General features: G+C 41.1%; 1 protein-coding gene across 4 annotated transcripts in view; it reads left to right on the top strand.

Moving 5' to 3' along the window:
• Positions 1-17,827, top strand: part of LOC120553630 (mucin-19-like) — a 31,809-nt gene extending 13,982 nt beyond the window's left edge. For 2 of the 4 annotated variants that reach the window (XM_039792259.1, XM_039792255.1), the window contains 27 exons: positions 91-245; positions 371-509; positions 696-800; positions 1,126-1,320; positions 1,609-1,681; positions 1,765-1,934; positions 2,032-2,188; positions 2,774-2,878; positions 3,098-3,239; positions 3,383-3,411; positions 3,594-6,542; positions 7,059-7,300; positions 7,510-7,696; positions 8,579-8,792; positions 9,191-9,357; positions 9,466-9,535; positions 9,638-9,747; positions 9,839-9,870; positions 9,966-10,119; positions 10,211-10,248; positions 10,390-10,497; positions 10,799-10,838; positions 10,949-11,057; positions 11,456-11,592; positions 13,568-13,668; positions 15,230-15,355; positions 17,012-17,827. In XM_039792259.1, the coding sequence (XP_039648193.1) occupies positions 91-245; positions 371-509; positions 696-800; positions 1,126-1,320; positions 1,609-1,681; positions 1,765-1,934; positions 2,032-2,188; positions 2,774-2,878; positions 3,098-3,239; positions 3,383-3,411; positions 3,594-6,542; positions 7,059-7,300; positions 7,510-7,696; positions 8,579-8,792; positions 9,191-9,357; positions 9,466-9,535; positions 9,638-9,747; positions 9,839-9,870; positions 9,966-10,119; positions 10,211-10,248; positions 10,390-10,497; positions 10,799-10,838; positions 10,949-11,057; positions 11,456-11,592; positions 13,568-13,668; positions 15,230-15,244 (5,943 nt within the window). In that variant the 3' untranslated portion in view covers positions 15,245-15,355; positions 17,012-17,827. Of the gene's footprint in view, positions 1-90; positions 246-370; positions 510-695; positions 801-1,125; positions 1,321-1,608; positions 1,682-1,764; positions 1,935-2,031; positions 2,189-2,773; positions 2,879-3,097; positions 3,240-3,382; positions 3,412-3,593; positions 6,543-7,058; positions 7,301-7,509; positions 7,697-8,578; positions 8,793-9,190; positions 9,358-9,465; positions 9,536-9,637; positions 9,748-9,838; positions 9,871-9,965; positions 10,120-10,210; positions 10,249-10,389; positions 10,498-10,798; positions 10,839-10,948; positions 11,058-11,455; positions 11,798-13,567; positions 13,669-15,229; positions 15,356-17,011 lie in introns of those variants that run through there. The other 2 variants (XM_039792256.1, XM_039792257.1) reach the window with 2 other exon arrangements.
• The last annotated feature ends 5,528 nt before the right edge of the window (positions 17,828-23,355 follow it).

The raw sequence follows: 23,355 nt of genomic DNA on the forward strand, positions 1-23,355 counted from the left end.
TCCCCTTTGTCCAAAACAGGTTTCCTTAATTGTGATGGAGGGTAAAACATTTCCTTGAGCTAAAAGATTTTCTTTTGGTGTGATTTCCAGGGTGCCACAATGAACTGTGAGAGTGGCTGTTACTGCCCAAATGACCAGTACGAAGATCACCGTGGAAACTGTGTTTATCTGCACAACTGCACCTGTGTGTACAGTGGCAGAGTATTCAGTGCAGGACAGCATGTCAAAACCAACTGTAAAACATGGTAACGCCTGCATTATTGCTGCTTTCCTATTTGTTAACTCAAAAAGTATTTTTTTCCCTTGAAAAGCTAATAAAGCCATGATGCAGAGATGCTGACTGAACGGCTTACATCACTCTATCTTGCAGTGTCTGTGGTCAGGGTCAGTGGGACTGCAAAGACGAGCCATGTCCTGGGAAGTGTCAAGTTTACGGAAATGGACACTACCAGACCTTTGACTCCAAATGGTACCGCTATGATGGACAATGTCAGTACACACTTGTAGAGGTGAGATCAAACATGAAAGTGGAAACAAAATCCACTGCTCACATGTGTCTTTGCTGAAGCCTTGGCCTCCAATGCATCACAGACACAGTAAAGGACACAGTATATCGACAAAATACTACAGGGCATTTAAAAAAAAGATAGGCTAAAGTTGACCATATCTTTCTAACTGTGATCTTTTTACTTCAGGATGACTGTGGAACTAGAAACGGCACCTTCTCTGTCAGAGTGGAGAGTGTCCCCTGCTGTGATGAGGCGCTTACCTGCTCTCGCTCTATCGTCCTCAACCTGCAGGTGGACGACTGTTTTTTTGTACATTCTTATTCACATTTTTCTTCACTAAGACCCTGAGCTATTGTCCACATGTTTATTATCTATCTACAGTAACTATCATCATACTGTAATATCCATTCCTTTATTCACTTATTTTCATCATATTGCTTCACTCACTTTATGAGTCAAATAAGTTGTTACATACTCGGATCATTCAGTCATCATTAAAGAATAAATATATGCTGGATTTTATGGCAGATCAATAGAATCAGTAAAGTCTGGTAACTTCTTCCTTAACAATTAAAAAAATATTTTGTCATGAGTTGTACCTGTGCTGTCCTAAAAGGGCGAGGTCACCCTGACACTGAGTGACATGAAGGTGACTAGACGCCATCATGAAGGCTGGACTCTGCAGGACCATTCACTTTACTCCACACACACTGTGGGACTCTACATCATAATCTCAGTGCCAAGCAGAGGGATAACTCTCATCTGGGACAAACACACCCGGATCACCATAGAGCTGCATGAAAACTGGAGGGTAAGTGATTTTAAAATGTAGTGGTTAATGTATCACTTGTGATTACACACTTTGATCATCAGTATACATTAATATTAGAAACTACTCAACATAAGTTGATTTAAAAAAAAATCTAAAATCCAAATTGTTTTACAATTGCTTACTATTTTTTTGCTTGAAACTGTCCGACTTTGGCAGTATCACAAAACATTATGTTTCAGCATTGATCATCGCTGATAGATCCATCCAGTCAGCAATTCCTTTAATTTTAAGTGTAATTTCTGAACTTTTTAACCCTCTCTCCTGCAGAACAGAGTGTGCGGCCTCTGTGGGAATTTTGACTTCAACGAGATGAATGACCTACAGATAAGTGGCTCAGCAGGTAAATGGGTCTTCTCTTTGTTTTATGACTGATTTTTACTTTTGTCATGGTGGTCAAAATAACACAAGAATTTATTCTTTTAGTGGTGTCCAGTCCCCTGGCATTTGGCAACAGCTGGAAAGCCGCCACACCCCCTTGCTCTGATGTGACCAAAGAGATATTTCCATGTGAACGCAACTCTTACTGCTTAGCCTGGGCCCAGCGGCGCTGTATGATCATTACAGGAGACACATTCAAAGATTGCCACTTAAAAGTATGCATTTTACATATTTATAATGCTACCAACACGTACAGTAATACCCTTTATAGAGAGCCCTTAACGTCTATTCTGGGTGTTCTACAATCCCCAGGTGGAGCCAGATCCCTACTACCAAGCCTGTGTGCAGGAGTCCTGCTCCTGTGAGTTTGAAGGAAAGTTTCTGGGCTTCTGCACAGCTGTGGCAGCCTACGCAGAGGCCTGCAGCGACCACAATGTGTGTGTAAAATGGAGGACACCTGATTTGTGCCGTAAGTTAAGACACTTTTTTCCCCTTACTAACATTAGTTTAAACTTAACTATTAAAGCCGTATTTTTTCGGATGGGAGGGAGGTAACAGTAATGTGACATTTAATAACAATTTTAAACTTAGATCCTTAAAAAAGAACATAGATTAGATCAGCACTAGTCACTTGAGTCTTGATAGTTAATTGTCACGTCATGAGGCAAAACTCACTTTTTTCGAGGCTTATGCTAAGAATGCTAAAGATTCATCACCTCTCCGTTAAGTTTACTTTTGTGCTAAAGATTTCAATAACTTGACACATACAGTACATTACAGTCAGACAATTTGAAAGTAAATATCGAAGTTTCTTTTCACTAGTAAACATACACATACTATATATATATATATATATATACTTTTACATAATGTTTTATTAATATTAAAATATTTCTTTGTCATTCTGCAAAGGACTGACACTGTGCAAGATACATAAATAAAGTAATCAATCAATATAGCCAACAATTCATATGATGAAAAGTGTGTCGGTTATTATTGGATGTTTGCAAAACATAAACTATAACAATTTAACTTGAGATAATTTAAACCTTAGCTGTCTACTGTGACTTCTACAACGAGCAAGGCCAGTGTAGCTGGCACTATGAAGCCTGTGGTGAGATGCTAACCTGCGGCAACTACATCAATCACAAGTTGGAAGGTAAGCAGACTTTTTCAGTTGTATTCAAATATAAGAACATAACTTAATTATCAGTCATCAGTTGAATTTAAAGAAAATGAAAATAATGTCCTAATGTAACTTAGTTTGTGTCTAATTCTGGCAGTATTGCACACAAACCTGGCAATTTAGATATCTATTAGTTTTAGTTTAGTAATCCATTTGCAACCATAAAGAACACATTTTGTTTATTCTTGAAAGGTTGCTACCCCAGATGTTCAAGGGAAGTGCCATACTATGATGAAAATACTGGTGAATGCACTAAATTGAGGAACTGCACCTGTTATTTTAATGACACTGTCATTCAGCCCAGGGCAGCAGTGATGATACACTCTATAAAGTGGTAAGTTAGGCCATTCATAATGTATATACAGTAAGTCTAAATATGTACATTTTCATTGTAACAAATATGAAAAAATATAATTTTAGAAAATGACCAGTACTTTGTACTGAATATTTCTGACTCTCTTATGTTATCCTTGTTAGCCGCTGTGAAAATGGAACAATAAACTGTCGTAAGTATGAATTATACCTCTACATTTACTATTGCATGCATCTATTGCCAGGCAGTAATACAAAAAATATAAAATGGTTTTTTTTGGCAAATAGCTTTTTAAATGTTTTAGATTACAGTATATTATGGGTCCAGAACCTGTTTTAAAAACACCACACCTCAATTCCACCTTTACTCCAACAGCACCTCCACCCACCATTACACCTCCACCCACCACTACACCTGCCACCCCTTCTACGTCCACCACTCCCACCACAACTGCTTCAACTAGCACTGAAACAGCCGTGTCTTCCACCATCACTACACCAACAACTACAGCTGAAACACGGTTAACAACGCCCCCCACCACCTCTACACCAATGACGGCCATTACCAATGTCTCAACTACTAATGAAAAATGGTCAACTGTGCTTTCCACCTCCTCTGTACCAGCAACTACAGCTGCTTCAACTACCACTGAACCAACCATGTTTTCCACCATCACTACACCAACAACTACAGCTGAAACACGGTTAACAACGCCCCCCACCACCTCTACACCAATGACAACGATCACCAATGTCTCAACTACTACTGAAAAATGGTCAACTGGGCTTTCCTACACCTCTGTACCAGCAACTACAACTGCTTCAACTACCACTGAAACGACCGTGTTTTCCACCATCACTAAACCAACTACAGCTGAAACACGGTTAACAACAACCCCCACCACCGCTACACCAATGACAGCCATTACCAATGTCTCAACTACTAATGAAAAATGGTCAACTGTGCTTTCCACCTCCTCTGTACCAGCAACTACAGCTGCTTCAACTACCACTGAACCAACCATGTTTTCCACCATCACTAAACCAACTACAGCTGAAACACGGTTAACAACGACCCCCACCACCTCTATACCAATGACGGCCATTACCAATGTCTCAACTACTAATGAAAAATGGTCAACTGTGCTTTCCACCTCCTCTGTACCAGCAACTACAGCTGCTTCAACTACCACTGAACCAACCATGTTTTCCACCATCACTACACCAACAACTACAGCTGAAACACGGTTAACAACGCCCCCCACCACCTCTACACCAATGACAACAATCACCAATGTCTCAACTACTACTGAAAAATGGTCAACTGGGCTTTCCTACACCTCTGTACCAGCAACTACAACTGCTTCAACTACCACTGAAACGACCGTGTTTTCCACCATCACTAAACCAACTACAGCTGAAACACGGTTAACAACGACCCCCACCACCGCTACACCAATGACAGCCATTACCAATGTCTCAACTACTAATGAAAAATGGTCAACTGTGCTTTCCACCTCCTCTGTACCAGCAACTACAGCTGCTTCAACTACCACTGAACCAACCATGTTTTCCACCATCACTAAACCAACTACAGCTGAAACACGGTTAACAACGACCCCCACCACCTCTATACCAATGACGGCCATTACCAATGTCTCAACTACTAATGAAAAATGGTCAACTGTGCTTTCCACCTCCTCTGTACCAGCAACTAAAGCTGCTTCAACTACCACTGAACCAACCATGTTTTCCACCATCACTACACCAACAACTACAGCTGAAACACGGTTAACAACGCCCCCCACCACCTCTACACCAATGACAACGATCACCAATGTCTCAACTACTACTGAAAAATGGTCAACTGGGCTTTCCACCACCTCTGTACCAGCAACTACAACTGCTTCAACTACCACTGAAACGACCGTGTTTTCCACCATCACTAAACCAACTACAGCTGAAACACGGTTAACAACGACCCCCACCACCTCTACACCAATGACGGCCATTACCAATGTCTCAACTAGTAATGAAAAATGGTCAACTGTGCTTTCCATCTCCCCTGTACCAGCAACTACAGCTGCTTCAACTACCACTGAACCAACCATGTTTTCCACCATCACTACACCAACAACTACAGCTGAAACACGGTTAACAACGCCCCCCACCACCTCTATACCAATGACAACGATCACCAATGTCTCAACTACTACTGAAAAATGGTCAACTGGGCTTTCCACCACCTCTGTACCAGCAACTACAACTGCTTCAACTACCACTGAAACAACCGTGTTTTCCACCATCACTAAACCAACTACAGCTGAAACACGGTTAACAACGACCCCCACCACCTCTACACCAATGACGGCCATTACCAATGTCTCAACTACTAATGAAAAATGGTCAACTGTGCTTTCCACCTCCTTTGTACCAGCAACCACAGCTGCTTCAACTACCACTGAACCAACCATGTTTTCCACCATCACTACACCAACAACTACAGCTGAAACACGGTTAACAACGCCCCCCACCACCTCTACACCAATGACAACGATCACCAATGTCTCAACTACTACTGAAAAATGGTCAACTGGGCTTTCCACCACTTCTAAACCAACAACTACCTCAACTACCACTGTACCCTCAGTAGCCCCTACAGAAGTGACAAACACAGCAGGAACCACTACTAGCTCGAGCACCACATCATCTACGACTAGAATGAGCACCACTACTTCAATGACAACTGCTGCCTCAACAGAATCACAGCCCACAGAGATAGTTATACCAACGGATACCAGCATATTTCAACCAACAACAAAACAGCCAACAGCAACAACACTTCAATCAACAACCACCTTTGAAACCAATGCTACATCTGCTGAAACCTCAGGTCCGACTGAAGTAACTGAAACACTGACCTCTCCCGCTACCTTCCCAGAAACAGCACAGTCTCATTCAGTGACATCTACATATACCGTGGGTCCACCAACAACATATACCACAGAGATTTCAACAATGGAAGAATTTACAAATGGTACTACTACCACTGAACTGACAACCTCTGAAGAATCAGGCACAACAGTGACGGCAGAAAAAACATTGCACACTTCCACTCCACCAGTGTGTAAGTGTACAGACCTGAAGAGGAGAGAACAGTGGAATTGCGGTGAGACGTGGACAGAGGACTGCTTTCATAAAAACTGTACAGATGGGAAGATAGAGTTGACTTCGGTGGTTTGTCCAGAGTCTACAATTCCAAATTGCCCCAGAAACCAAGTCACAAGGGTCTCAGATGGATGCTGTGAAACATGGAAGTGTGACTGTAAGTGTATCCTTGTTGTCTCTGCCACTGCTCTTGTCGGCCCTCATTTATCAGCATGCTGATGCTAACATGCTGACATTGACAACATTAACATGCTAATGTTTAGCAGGTAATGTTTACTATGGTCACTATCTTTGTTTAGAGTGCTAACTTTTGCCACTCAGCACGAACCACAACGTACAGTTGAGGCTGATGGAAATGTTTTGCAGGTATTGGGTAATGATTTATTGGACAAATGTAAAATTTGATCAGATGATGGTACTAGAGATAAAGTAAGGGATCACCAAGGTCATTACAATTAATCCTTTGGGATACATGAATGTACAGTATATACTAAATTCAATGGCAATCCATCCAATAGTTGTTAAGATATTTTAGTCCTCACGAAAGTAGTGAATTTACCGACCTACCAAAGGCCATTCCTATAGCCATGCTGCTGACGTGGCTAATCCTTTTTTTTAATAGATTTCTCATTTTCTGTCCATACCTACTAAAATCACCTCTTACCCTCCCTAGGTCGCTGTGAGCTATATGGAGATCCCCACTACATCTCTTTCCAAGGTGTAAACTATGATTTCCTGGACGATTGCACCTACATCCTGGTGGAGGAGCAGTCCCCACGTCATAATCTGACCATTGCTGTGGACAACTTCTACTGTGTGCAGGGACTCCAAGGCTCCTGTGCTAAAGGCATCATCCTGAAATATCAGAACAACATAGCTACACTCAGTATCCTTCCCGATATGTTTGAAGTACAGGTAGGATACAATACAACTGTATTTATTTATAGTATGTTATGTCACTATGCCTCCTTAAACAATATATTTGCTATTTGGCTACAAAGATGCTGATAATCATTTTCTTTGATGAAGAATGTTTTTTTTTACTTAAGCTCTACTATTTAAGAATATTATACTCTATTGAAAGAATGAGCAAGTTGGTTTGCTATTGATGAAATCTGCCCTAGGCCACTCTGAACAACGTAACCATTGAGCCGCCATATGAGGAGCATGGGTTGAGGTTTGAGACCACGAGGTACATAGTGTCAATCTACATCCCAGAGGTCCGCTCTTATATCTCACTCAGTCCGTTTTATACCCTGGTGGTCAGTCTGGCTATGGAGCACTTCCTCAACAACACCCAGGGACAATGTGGTGGGTAATGGATTAAAAGGGATGGTCCATGTGTGTGGTGAAGTGCATATTGTATATCCATTTTAACAGTAGTTGTTTGTGTGTAGAGTGGATTTTCAGTTAATGCAAAAACCCTTAAAATCTCACAGATTATTGGGAATTTTAGTTTAATCTTGTCTGTCATTTTTTCAACAGTAGCCAACATGCTGCTTAAAGGTGCACTATGAGTTCCTGTATGGTTTCAGCGCAATTTCATTTTTGTCTTAAATCATAGGCATCTCTCCTTGATCCGCTAACTTCTTGCCCCCTGAATACACTGTGAAAAAGCCCGGTCTCGCGAGACAACACAGGGGTCGTATACATCAAACAAACAATAGGGGCACAGGCTGTGCACCAAAATACAACAAATCAGTTCCAGTGAATCACCTACAAGATGGTTGGGGGAGGGGTGGGGCTTAGTGACAGTTAGTCATGACAGTTAGGGAAACATCGGGGGAGGGACGAGCTTGCTCTGTTTTGTTTGGTATTTACTTGGAACGTCAACAGAAGTGAAGTCATGCAGGAACTCATAGTGCACCTTTAATGAGCTTATATTATGTTTAGCTTAAAGCTGTGTTAAACACTTTCTGACCACTAGAGGGCAAAAAGAAACACTAATCCCAAAGAAACTTGTTGTCTGTGACCCAGTTTGCTTGCTCGCATTTTTTTAGATAGCATATATGCTTCATGTTTGAGGGTTGTTTGCTGGAATGTCTGCATGCAGTTTATATGGTCTATATGCGGGCCAGAGAAACATAAAAATGTGCTAAATGTGGCTAAAAGCTGTATATATATTGTTTATGTCAATTCAAATGTATATGTGTATGTTAGACATCAGATTGCAGCTCTCCATCTTCTCTCCAGGTGTATGTGGTGGTGGATCATGCATCCGTAAAGGAGGGCAGATCGAGAAAGACAGCTGCTGTGATAAGACGGCCTCTGACTGGGTGTACGCTGACCCGCTGAAGCCAGCCTGTGCTTCTGCACCAAGGGACATACCTTGTACCTATGTACCCCCTACCCCATCCCCTCCAACCCCCTGCCCTGCGAGCAGACTATGCGATCTGCTACACCACCCGTAAGCTACACACTTACACTTACATTCTACCACACTTGGTGGTAGAATTGAGAATCGGTGTGTTTGCTCACACTGTATATCAAAGAGAGGCACAAATCTTCTCCTTTACTTAAGAGCTACTTCTGTGACTAATGCAGACACATAGTAGCAACCACCCAGAGTCACCCCATACACCCAAGCTACAGCTTAACAACCTCCAAGCAACCGCTTAGTAGTGACCTAGCAACCACCTAGTACCACCCTAGAAAACATATGCTAGTTTTCTATATTGTTTCTTGTATTTTCAATTGTGTTTAACCTTGGCTGTCTGTCTCTCTGTGTATGTTTTGAGTTGTACGTTGTATATTGGTATATTCTTTAACTATTGACTTACAATCTATCCTATTCTGTTTCCCCAGAGTCTTTTCAAATTGCAGCTTGTACATGAATCTGACCTCTAAAAAGAAGAACTGTGAGTTTGATTCATGCAGAAATGGTCCTTGCTCTTCACTAGAACAAGCTGTTGATGAATGCAAGAAGGCTGGTTTCTGTATTGACTGGAGACGACTGACTGATGGAGGCTGTGGTACGTACAGTATCTTTTAATGTTTTTTCACACATTTGTGTTTTATGGACCTGTAATGATGTTTTAATTAAAAATGTCAATGATAACTTGTTCTTGTTCATGTTTCAGATGTGACATGTCCAAAAGGATTGGCTTACAGAGAATGTCATAACAAGCTGGATGACTTCTGCGATGGAGGGTTTGCAAAGTTTACTTTTACTAAATAACACCCTTACACCCTTAAATGTTCCCCTGTCAAGCGTTCCACCATTTCTATTTGTCTTCCTATTTGGCTATACAGGAAACAATATCCAGGAGCCTCCCTCGAGAAAAACGAGGCAGGCTGTTTTTGTCCCAGCGGCCTCTTCAGGGCAGGAAATCACTCTGACATCTGTGTGTCTGACTGTGCCTGTGAGTAACATGGCCTATAAGGCTGACACTCACACCTAGACATTTTTTGTCATAACTCGTGTTAATGTAGAGTTTGTGGCTCTTCCATCAGATTGTAAAGGACCACTCGGTGAGCCCAAACTGGTGAGTATCTTTGTCTCATCAGTGCGGAAATAATAAAATCTCTGACTCTAGATTGGATTCTAGATTGAAAAAGTATTTCTATACCTGTCTTCCAGCCTGGTGAGGTATGGCAGTCCGGCTGTAATATGTGTACATGCAACAACCAGACTCGCACAGAGAAGTGTGTTCCAAAACCTCCTGAGCCAGCTTCCCTCTGTGACCCCAATGCTGTGCTGGTAAACACCTCTTGCTGTGGTGATCAGATTTGTGGTAAGCACTAGTACGTCATACTTTACAATAATTGGTTTAATCTCAGAGACTTTCCTTTCCTCACGTGATTCCACCACCATAAATATTTCAGTTGAGAAGACGTGCAGTTATCAAGGAAAAACATACAAGGTATGTTGTATCTAATCTTATAACAGTAAAGGCAGGTGTTTCTTCTCCCTTAGTTGGAAAAAAACACATTTGCAGACTTTACATTGGAATGAATCATTGTACTGTTGTGTCTTGTCATGATATCTGTCATTGTGTGTGTAGGTTGGAGACAGATGGACGGATGCTGCCCATCCCTGCATGTCATATAACTGCAGCATAGAGGGTATTCAGACTGAGACTAGAGTCTGTCCCACAGTAGAGTGTCAGGAGGTACTGCACACCCCCTGCTGTTGCTTAAAACTCATAACTGTAACATCTTACAAGCCTTATTCTACAGTCATAACTTGTGTATTACTGCAATTCCTACCAGCTAAAGCAAGTTTTTCATTCACATTAATCGGGTGTGGGAAAAAAATATTTTTTGCTACACGGGGTACATAATTAGTTAACCATGTGAAAACAGATTTTTTTAAACCAAAGCTGATACACTAAACCAAGCCATAGTTAAGTGTGTAAAGAATAGGTAGAACAACAAACATTTAACATTTAGCTGTTGTGATCTATTCATCAGGAGGACAGAATTTGGGATGATCAACACTGCTGCTTTACATGTAAGTCAAGTCTTAACTTAATAAAGAGGAAAACAGCATCTTCACATTTTCCCAAGTGTTTTGCTCCCACACATTACATTGCCACCCGTATTAATTTCCCCTGACTCCAGGTAACCAGAGGTGTGCTCCGAAGGTGACCAGTATCAGTGTTACCGTAGACAACTGTACCACCGTCATGCAGATACCTGTGTGTCAGGGCCAATGTGTGTCTCAGCCCAGGTAAGAAATCACTTATGAATAGCAATAGTTATGGCACAGCCAATTAACACATTTTGAGGTTTTTAGTGTTCATACTGAGGACTCCCATGTGGATTTTAGAGACTTTCCTGAATTTGAACTCTGGTTGACACAATAACACATCTCTATACCATTCTTTTTGATGTTCCCTTTCTTTAATTTCTTATACTGCACTGTGAATTTTATTCTCGTATATTATTTTAGTTTTACATTTTTTATTTGTTTTTAATTGCTCTGTAATAATTTATGTAAAGCACTTTGAATTGCCCTGTTGCTGAAATGTGCTATATAAATAAAATTGCCTTGCCTTGGTGAAATTACAATAACACATCTTGTCTCTCTCCCCCCCCCCCCCGTGCCTTGGCTCATTGCAACGTAAGTGTCGTGTTACACGATGAGCTGCAGGTGGAGCAGAAGTGCGTATGCTGTCAGGAGTCGAGCTCAGAGAAGAGACCAGCGACTCTGCAGTGCTCTGACCGCAAGATCAGACCCTACACCTACAAGCACATCACCAGCTGTGAGTGCCGAGCCTGCAGCATACTGCGCTGAAAAGTACGGCCAGCTCAGACTGGAGGTATCCTTCAGATTTCCAAATCAAAATCTAATGTATTCAAATTTAATGGATTACTAATCGAAAATCCCTCCAATTGAACATGCTTTTTTCTGTATTTAAAGCAATTACTACATCTGTTTCCAATCAAATAAACCAAATATGCATACAAGTATGTGTCTTCTTTCGGTGTAGTATTAAACCCAACTTGGACCTGGTTTAAACATCCATTCTGAGTCATACGATCACAGGTGGGCAGCTCAAATTGAGGATAAATTTCCCATTAAGAAAAAAGTATTTTACTTCATAAGTTGGAACTTCTGGGTAACCTAGTTGAAAGGTAACATAGTTGACAATTTCCCAATTTTAGCCCATAACTTCAACGGTAGACCTAGCATGGCTTACAACATGTCATTTTCCTTGTAAAGGTGCTGACACACAGGGCCGATTAGCGGCCGTTGGACCGTCTGGCGAGGTCAGTGACTCGAATCTGTTCGGTGTGTCCCGTGCCGTCGTCAGTTTGGGGGGCTGTCGGCGTTCATTTTGGCCGACCAGACACGTTTAGTCGGAGACAGGGTAGTCGGGACTCACCTGGAAATGGGGAGCGGAATGAGGTGACTAGTCTCTCTCAAAATCTGACGAAAATCTTTTAAACTGACCTTTGTTGAGCAAAAATGAAGACAGATTCAGCAACTGCATGGCCTATTTCTTACTTAAAATGTTTTCAGAAACATGTTTCAGTGAACTATTTTAGTACAATATGAGATCGTATTCTCAACGGCCGCCATGACAGTCTGGCTTTGAATTAGAAAACAAACCCATGTGACGCGTTCGTCCTATCAGCTGCCGGTTTTCATTTCTTGGGCAACAATACAGATTAGCGCTGCCTGCTGTTATAGAGATGTATTACGTCTCGTCTCGTCTTTTTGGTGTGTTCTGTGGCACTTTTTGGACCAACACGGGGAGACTGATCATTTCGACTTGCTTTTCTGTCAACGGTCAGCAGTCTGGTCAGTTTGGAAGCAGCTTAAGGCTAACCTGACAGTACGGACAGCTTGTACTGAACATTGAACATTTTGTAATGTATCCTTTAGATTTCCAAATCAAATGTATTCAATTTTAATGAAAAATCCATCTGTCCTTCAACTGAAGCAAATACTGAATCTGTTTCCTATCAAATAAACCAAATACATTTCTCATCACCAAAGTTTGTAGTCACTACTTTACCACTGCCTCATCTCAGGTAAATACTTTTTCTGTTTTTTCCCTTCTAACTCTACAGTAAGGTCTTTTTTTAAGATGCACTGAGGAAATATTGTACTATTTACCTGTGTTTCAGTGTAAATTACTGGTAAGTTGTCAGTATTGTGATCAGAAAAATGACTAACAATGTAAAGTTTGTAACAAATCTTAAATTCTAAGCTTCTTGTATGACAGGTTGGGGACAATTCTTATAACTAAAGTGAAAAAAATGTAATGTCTGCAACACTGCTTTAAACTTAGTGGGGCTATTTAGACCTAATCAAACTAATTGAAGTCATATGGTGGGTCAGCTGATTGTAAGGCCTACATATATCCCTTCATCAAATGTGTCCACCATTTGCCTGAAGAAGACCCACCAGGGTCGAAACGTTGCTTTTGTAATAAATATGGGAGTTTAAAGCAGTGTTGCGGACATTACATTTTTTTCACTTTAGTATTTTTCATTTGTCCTGCAACTGCCAGAAGGTGGGATGTGCACACAATTACTTTTATAAAAACTTTGACAATAATTATAACATCACACTGCTACACACACTGACATTGTTAACCAGTTACCTTATTTAACTGAAGAAAGAAGAAAACGTTAAGGAAGAAAGTAGTTCATTTAGACATGTATATTTTGAAGAAATCGATTTGATAAAATCAGATGAATGCTCATAATCTTGGTGTCTTTCTGCAGGTCCTTTGGCGGTGTGTTTTTCTAATTCCTTTCCGTTGAGCAAACGGCAGCATCGTGAGTGTAGAGTCTATAAAAACACAGCTTGCTGCTCCAACTTCAAGGTCGGTAACATGTTACCCTTACTTAGTATTTAAAATTGTCAGGGAATATCACTCACTACTTCATGTACAGCCTTAATCTTTTAAATCCACGTTTGTGAACACAAATGGATATGTGATTGTGCCGAGTTATAAAATCTCATTGTAAAGATTTTCTTTACCCAGTTGTCTTGGTATTTCATTTCTCTGTCAGTATTCCGTGAAAGACAAATAGTGCACCTGATGAGGGGAAAGCATTAACAAAAAAAAAAGCCTAATTTTTCTCTTGATCCGATAAAATGTGAGATTTTGAAATGAAATTTGAGAATCAGTAAAGTGCTTTTTAAGAAGAAAAATGGTTGCAGGGGCCTACATTAGTGAGTTGTTTTTTTATTGGTTCACTTTGTTAATAAGGTGATAGTTTATTACATGCTTTCTGATCATATGAAAAAATTTAGCAATTAATATTGGTTGATAACATTGATTTATTACTGTGGCGGAAATTAAATTTTGTGTACCTGTGGAGCCTCATCTGTTCTTGTAACAAATTAACAGAATAGTCTATGACCTATAGCTCAGTGTGAATCCCTTTAAATCTCTAATATCTTTGTGGTAAGGTTACAGCTGGTCGGCTGCACACACAAGTATGATTTACTGGTAATGCAAAGAAAGATTTAAGATTTCACTAAACATTTCTCCATAACCCAGACTTTGTATTGTATCAATAAATCTTTGTCTATCATGATGTCAAAATGAAGATAAGAATCAATCATGTTTTACATTAATTACATTCAAACCAATCTAATCTAAATTAAAGTAAATACAATCAATGTTGAAAGAAGGTATGAAGTACTGTAGGTCTTGTGTGTGATCCTAATCCATCATGGGAGGAGGAGTCTGTTAATACAGTCATTCAAAAGCCTCTTACAAATGTCTAAAAAAAATCTCCAAATTCTTTATTCAGATTGACAATTGTACTGTGATTTGTAAATGTGTAGACCTTCCTTTTTGTGTTGGCATTCTAAACTCCGATGGATTTATTAGGACTACGGTTAACGGCTCCTCAGGTCTCTGCAGGGTAAATCCAGACAGCTAGCCTGACTGTCCAATCTGAGTTTACTGTTGCACGACTAAAACATCCTTTGAACGAGCACGTTCCACCAAAACAAGTTCCTTTCCGAGGCTATTTAGCAGAGGCACCAATCTTCATTGGTTTAAAGAAATGCCAATAAACCAGAACAGGTTTTTCCTCTCATCCCGAAATGCTGTGTAGACTAGCAAGACCCTCCTCCGCAGCGCTGTGGAGGAAGGTCTGGAGATGGAGACTAGTTTTTGTATGAAACCCAGATGTAAAATGTTAATTAGTGAGCTTTATAGGTGCTGGTTAGTGGATGTTGTTGCTGTTGGACAGAGCCAGGCCAGACTTTATGCTAAGCTATGCCTACTGACTTTAGCTTCACATTTACACAAGTCCAATGATCTAACTCTATATAAGAAACTGAATGTGTATTTTCACAAATGTCAAACTATTTCTTTGAGGAATAATTCATTCATAGTTATTTTGTAATTATTTTGACCTTTACAGGTAACCTGTTGGTAGTAGCCTTTGTGAGCTACTTTGGTGCTAACCTCCATCGTCCCAGGATGATTGGAATTGGCTGTGTGATCATGGCGGTTTCCTCATAGGCCTGCCTCACTTCTTCCAGGGACTGTAAGTACACAGTTTCCTTTTATCTTTTCATATTCAAATGTTGAATACTGTGAATCTCTTATGATTCAGAGAAGTTGAGGACCCAAAAGCAGAGAGGAGGCAGAAGTGGGTTGAGCAGGAGGGTTTATTCCACACAAAGTACAAACCAACAGAAAGAGTCCTGAGTGCTGCAGGCAAAAACTTCTTCCAGAATGAACAGAAAACAGGAACAGGGAATCCAAAAAACAAAGGTAGTAGGAAATCCAGGAAGTGCAGAACTTGACTCAAACTGACATGGGAAGAAATGACAGGAACAAACACAATGATCTGACACAAAACAAAGGCAACACAGAGGCTAAATACAAAAGGTAACGAGCAAACAAGGAACAGGTGATACAACAGGTGAAACACATAAGGGCGGGGCAGAAAAATCAGACAGGCGGGAAAACACAAGAAGTAAAACTAGACAAGACAAGACAGAAAACCAGACTACCAAAATAAAACAGGAAACGGAAACATCCACAATCATCACCGAAACATACATGATCAACAGGAAACAAAACCCACAGTACAGAAACATAAACAATCAATAGGGAAATACAGGAAACCGAAACCGAAATATACAAACAGGAAACCAAAATCTAAACAACCCCAACAGAAGTATACACAACCACAACAGAACCTGCAGTAATAGTTCACATCATTAATTAGAATGTGGCTCCTGGGAGCTTGGGGCTCTGTCGTCTATATCCACGACGTTCCACTTCCGGGATTGCTCCGTTGCTGACGGAATTTCTGCTGGATTTCACTCTTTAGCCCGGATATCCATTGCCCTGGGCTTCCTTTGTGTTGGCATTTTAAACTCCAGTCGATTTATGAGGACTATGGTCAACCTTCTCTCAGATCTCTGCAGAATAAATCCAGACAGATAGAACAAAATAAAACAACTTTTGGAATGCTGTGTGGACTCGCCAGACCCTTCTCCACAGTGCTGTGGCAATGCGAGACTAGGGGCTATAGAGAAAGTTGTTGTTAGGTAGATATTAAGATTAAAAGACACGTGTTGCCCAGACTGAGTGAAAGGTATTGCTGCTGACCCCAACTAAGCCCTAGTAGGGTGCGGCACGGGCTCGTATTTTGCACCATATTTACTTTCATATAGGCTTAGGGGATCGCTTATATTTTCAAATCATCGAATCGTGGTTACTCAAGATCACAGATATGCGATCTGATCCCCAGTCTGACAGGCTGGCTACATTGAACACGTAATTGGACATAACTATGCATATGTGGAGCGGATTCCACTTTAATCTTTAAACTGTCTGCACCGGCTCAGCTGTCCTGCCTCCTGCTTGGCTGACGTGCAGCGGTAAGCTGAGAGCATCTTGCTTCGGTAGCTTAACGCATTTGATTTAGTCATATTCTTCATTACAGCGGATAATTATCTGCTTTACATTTAAACCACACTAGGACTTACAGCTCTCTTTTTCTTTCAGTGACTTTCTCGCCAATCCCACAGTTGTTTACACACTATTAACTCGGTTTGCTACTATAGTATAGCCATTTCACTTGATAGAATAATTTTTTGTTCAGAACTAAGACAAAAAAATCAAAATGAAAGCCCTTCAATGAAGTAAAAAACTAAACGTAACCTGTTCTAATGTACTTTACTTTCAGAATGACATTCTTGGGGTTGATTACTGGACTCTACTTCCTCTCTAACATGCTCTGGGGAGGCGTCTACCACACAGTTGTCAAGAGACAGAAGTTAACACTGAGGAATCAGGCTAAAGAAAATGGACAAGAGGGTAACGCGATGGAAAATGGACACGCCAACATCAGCACTGGCAAAAACAAAGAAGACGGGGACGACGAGAGCACTATTTAAGGTGTTTGAGGAAGGCAAGACCTTGACCCTCAGTCGGAGCTCCAGCGGGACACGGAGAGCCCCACACCCGGTTGCAGCGGCCCATCCCCCAGCCATGACCAGAGCTTGCATTGCTGATGTTGTGCCCACATTTTGCATCCCTGCCAAGAATTGCACCCGCTTGGGCAGCAACAATAATTTCTGCAGAATGAGTGTTCCTTAACACTCATATATGCTGAGAATTACATCCACCTCGTGGGCAGCAACATTAATTTCTGCCAAATAATGCATCTCTTAACCCTCATTGCTACTGAAAATTGCATCCAGGTAGCAAGGAAATGATACAGTCTGATAAAACACTGATGTCTCTAAACGTTCTAAAATTATAATCATCATTGATGAACATGACAAATAAATGTATATAGCCTAGCTTTTAAACAGTAGCTACTTTGCCTTATAAAATCATTATTTTCCCTTGTGGATGCAAGTCTCGGCAGGGATGTGGAACTTGGCACGTGTTACCCTTCTGATGACGGTCCATCTGTGGCTGCAGGACCTGGAGCTCACCGCCAGTGTTTCAGTTTGACTGTTAAAAAGTGTTTAGATAACTAAAATTTATTTAGAAGCGGGCTGGTTGGTTAGTTAGCTAACGCTAGCTTGCTATTCCACCAACACTGGCGGTGAGCTCCAGGGGGATGTGCCGCTGCTACCGGGTGCGGGGCTCTCCTCTCCGTGTCCCGCTGGAGCTCCGACTGAGGGTCGAGATCGGCAGCGAAGCTTTCTGGCAATAGCAATGTTGCTACGCTGGCCGATCCCCACTGATGACGGTCCGTCTGCGGCTGCAGGACCTGGAGCTCACCGCGAGTGTTTCAGTTTGACTGTTAAAAACTGTTAAGATAATTAAAAGGTATTTATTTAGAAGCGGGCTGGTTGGTTAGTTAGCTAGTTAGTTAACGCTAGCTTGCTATTCCACCAAGCTTCCATGCTACATAAGTAAGCCGGACAGACCTGGCGATAAAAAACCCTGCTTTCCCCATTCCCCAATTATATATATATATATATTTTTTTTTACTAGTGCAAATTTTAACATACAAGTTCAGATTTTTTGTTCTGCATTTCTCACATTGCATTCTACAAGCTCTCACCTTTTGCACAATATTTACCTTCATAGCATTCCCTGTAGGCCTACAGCCTGGAACACTGTATTTACGACCATGGTTAATTTTCAGTATCCTTGAAAAACTTCTAAACTTTCCTCTTTGTAATTCTTCTTTCGTTAATTGTTTGGTTTGGATTAGAGATGCACCGATAGATCGGCTGGTGACCGGCGACCGGCAGTTCAGTCTGACATATGCCGATCATCATGCCGGTCAATGCTACAATCATAGGCTATTTTTTTTTTTAAAGAAAACAGCCAGGATCAGGTGAGAAATTATAAGATAAGCCTTTAACATTATCCCACTGCACTGAACAGCAACCCCATATTCACATATGTTATAAATAGGTGAATGTATAACCTTTGGTAGCCTACACAATGCATTCTCTGTTGATTACATTTGCCTTCTGGTTGACAGCACAAAGGACTGAAGAGAATAGAGAGGGAGAAGGGCAGAGAGAGCAAGATGAACAAGGTGAGAAAATGGCTAGGTAGCCTATAAGATATGTGTGTGTATATATATATATATATATATATATATATATATATATATATATATATATGAGTTTTGGGGAAAATAGATTGAGACATGCAATTATGACAAACTATCAACAGATTCAAGGCATCTGCTGTGAAAAAAGATGGCAACTACAAAGCATGATTATTGCAGCACACATACCCAGGGGCGTCGGACTGGGGGGAAAAAGGGGACTGAGTACCCAGGGCCCTCATGTGAGGAGGGCCCAAAATGATGCTAGAATGAATAGCTGTAGAGAAAATGTATTACAAAATGTTTTGTATGTGATTGTCAGTGATATGACAGTGGGAGGGAGAGAGGAGGATGGAGAGAGAGTGGACAAAGAGAGGGACCTGGAAGAACCAGGTGAGAAAGTGGACATATATGGGCAAAAACATTTTAAATATTCCATTCACATTATATTTACATATGCATTTCATGGAAGACTAGGCTCTCAAGAAAAAGAGATGTTGGATTTTCCCCATCTGGTTCAGAGGCATTATTAGATTATGCATAATTTAGCTTTATAACCATATCAGTTTCTATCAATGATGTAAATGAAAAAGTTGAAAATTAACAGCAGAAAAAAACCATGAATAATCCTGTCTAAAAATATGTTAAGGCTTATTTTACCAGTTCAAGGTATGTGCAAGTAGCTCAAAATTCTGGGCCCTGTAGATAGCCATTTTCTATGGGCCCCTCCCTGCATCTACAGCTATTCATTCTAGCATCTTTTTGGGCCCTCCTCACATGAGGGCCCTGGGTACTCAGTCCCCTTTTTCCCCCCAGTCCGACGCCCCTGGGTATGTGTGCTGCAATAATCATGCTTTGTAGTTGCCATCTTTTTTCACAGCAGATGCCTTGAATCTGTTGATAGCTTGTCATAATTGCATGTCTCAATCTGTCTATTTCTTTCCCCAAAACTTACCAGAAGTCATGATTTAAGGGTTTAAAGCTTAACTGCTATCAACTTTTCATTAGGGCTGAGCCCCCTCAAAGGTCAGATCCTGGAATCGCCCCTGGCTACAAGTAACTAACAACATAACTTATATGAGTTAACCATTCTCAAGTACGCACGCACGCACACACGGACGCGACAGGACAGTCTCTATTGGTGCATTCAGGTCACCTCGGAATAACAGGCACCGCCCCCGTGGTTACGTTGTTTTTCCGACTGGGAGCGTTCACATGGTCGGGATCATAGACAGTGGTCGGGATGCGTGTTCTTCTCCTTCTGTTATATTTGCGTTTGGCATAACAACTTTTTCCATGACTGCCACCAACGGTTGGCCGTAGCCTAGAGCATCAGGTGTGTGAAAATATGGAGGCCGCAATAACAGAAGATTTGCTGCTGTTTTCTTATGCAAGCATCCAAACAGCACATCGCCAGGTGTTTGTTTATGTTATCTGCAGGACAACGAACAAAAGACACGGATAAGGTTTTTTTTTTTTTATACATGTGCCTATTTATGAATAATTTTAAACATGTTATGTCTGTATGTTTCTTGGCAGAGGCATTTGTACGGTGGCCCTGAGAGGCCACAGCACGCAACAATAAGACAACACGTGCAAATAAGACAACACGTGCAAATAAACCACAGCACGCACTAATAAGACAACACGTGCAAATAAGACAACACGTGCAAATAAGACAACACGTGCAAATAAGACAACACGCACTAATAAGACAACACGTGCAAATAAGACAACACGTGCAAATAAGACAACACGGCAAATAAGACAACACGCGGCAAATAAACCACAGCACGCACTAATAAGACAACACGGCAAATAGCCCACACCACAACGGAAGTGTTTCCAGGGGACACTTTTAGGTGATGCACATGGCCTCAACCATTGGTTCTTCCGGTACATAGACAGACCAACAACAGGACAATTTTAACAATTTTCGCCATTTTATTCATCACTAAATTCACTTCTGAATATACATTTAGGCAGAAATGAACTCTTTAGATTTCGAATATAGGCAGTCTTCGAAAATCTTTGCCGAATTGACAATTTGTTTCAAAGTTTTCGGAATTGAGAAGCTCCATAAAGTGACGCGACAGCCAGCTAGCGCCTGCCGGGGCGCTAGCTCGTCGCTCAGACAGTCCTGCTCAGAGTCCCCGCTCTAAGATGGAGGTCTCTCAGACCACTCTCGTAAATAAGAGGCTTTTATTTCCGCCTGATGGATTATTTGTTTAAGTATCACAACACATGTCCATTTTAAGAGTAACCTGTGGTTAGCTGCATTTTCGGAGTTAAACTCCACAAGCGCTTGCAGGCTTTAAACAACCTTGCGGGCCCGCGTCACACACACACACACACACACACACACACACACACACACACACACACATACACACACACAGCCATAGCGCGGGGGGGGGGGGGGAGAGATACCCGTTTCTCTTCAGGAGAATTGTTTAAATTATTTATTATTAATTAAATTATTATTAGCTTTAATTTTATTGTTTATGGTTTAGCTCTAACACCCCTAACTTATTCAAAAGAGTGGAACGCGATCCCTACTAGTATTAGTGTATTAGTTTATGTCAGTTTAAATTATAAAAAGAAGTAGGCCTATGCACTGGCGTGTCCTAGGTGTCCCTATTAGTGTTATGTGGAATTATCATTTATATATTATTGTAGTGCACTGTAAATGCCTAGGGACAACAGATGGAAATTAGCAATTCAAATAATAAAGGTTGGTGTCTCCCCTTTAGTCTACATAACATGTCATAGCATGTTACCACTTTATGTACAACTGTTCATTTATCATACAGACTGAAACTCAACTTCTAATAAATCAGAAGACAAATACACCAACAAAAAACGTATGAGCTAAATACCAAATCTAATGTATATAGCCTATGTCATAATTTAAACAAGTCTCCCGCATCGTGTTCATTGCGCTTGGGCTGTGTGTGTTTTTTTTTTTTTTTGTGTGTGTGTGTGTGTGTCTGCATGAGGTGGATTTATGTTTTCCAAAAGTGGGCGACGCCTTCCAAAAAAAAAAAGAAAAAATTGTTTGCATTTCAGAACGTTAGGAAATGGCCAGTGGCCGACGCGAACACACACACCTATTAACTCGATAATAAAGCCATAAAATAGGCTTTCAACTCAGGACAGCGCCACTTCTCACAAATACAGATAAGATTGGAGAGTAGTAGTTAAACTGGCACGTAACCTACTGGTAGTCTGGCACATGTAGGGTGCTCAGTATTTTATTATTATGTATCGGTGTGTGTGTGTGTGTGTGTGTGTGTGTGTGTGTGTGTGTGTGTGTGTGTGTGTGTGTGTGTGTGTGTGTGTGTGTGGACGGCCGGCCAGCAAGTTGTTAAAGCTGTAGCCGCTGTGGAGTTTAACTCGAAAATGCAGCTAACCACAGGTTACTCTTAAAATGGACATGTGTTGTGATACTTAAACAAATAATCCATCAACGGCGAAATAAAAGCCTCTTATTTACGAGAGTGGTCTGAGAGACCTCCATCTTAGAGCGGGGACTCTGAGCAGGACTGAGCGACGAGCACGCCCGGCAGGCGAGCTGGCTGTCGCGTCACTTTATGGAGCTCTCAATTCCGAAAACTTTGAAACAAATTGTCAATTCGGCAACGATTTTCGCAAGACTGCCTATATTCGAAATCTAAAGAGTTCATTTCCCCGCTAAAACGTATTCAGAAGTGAATTTAGTGATGAATAAAAATGGCGAAAATTGTTAAAATTGTCCTGTTGTTGGTCTGTCTATGTACCGCAAAGCCAATGGTTGAGGCACATGTGCATCACTTAAAAGTGTCCCCTGGAAACACTTCCGTTGTGGTGTGGGCTATTTGCATGTGTTGTCTTATTAGTGCGTGCTGTGGTTTATTTGCACGTGTTGTCTTATTTGCAGGTGTTGTCTTATTTGCACGTGTTGTCTTATTAGTGCGTGTTGTCTTATTTGCACGTGTTGTCTTATTTGCACGTGTTGTCTTATTTCCACGTGTTGTCTTATTAGTGCGTGCTGTGGTTTATTAGCACGTGTTGTCTATGTGTGGCTTGTTTTTATTTGCAGGTGTTGTCTTATTTGCACGTGTTGTCTTATTAGTGCGTGTTGTCTTATTTGCACGTGTTGTCTTATTAGTGCGTGTTGTCTTATTTGCGTGTTGTCTTATTTGCACGTGTTGTCTTATTTGCACGTGTTGTCTTATTAGTGCGTGCTGTGGTTTATTTGCACGTGTTGTCTTATTGTTGTGTGCTGTGGCCTCTCAGGGCCACCGTACATTTGTCCACAATAAACAGTTTATTGTCATTGAAATATGTTCAGTGAACCAAAGTCGCCTCCATCAAACGTCAGTTGTCAACAACACGTCACCAACTGGGAAACTCGGTTATCAAAATTCAGCCCGAGTTTCCCACCTCTGATTCCCACAGGACGTTACGTGAATGGTGACGTTTTCACTGGAAATTTGTTTTTTTCCGATGTCCATGAACGCATGGTT

Source organism: Perca fluviatilis, chromosome 23, assembly GCF_010015445.1.
Source record: "Perca fluviatilis chromosome 23, GENO_Pfluv_1.0, whole genome shotgun sequence".
In the NCBI taxonomy this organism is placed as follows: domain Eukaryota; kingdom Metazoa; phylum Chordata; class Actinopteri; order Perciformes; family Percidae; genus Perca; species Perca fluviatilis.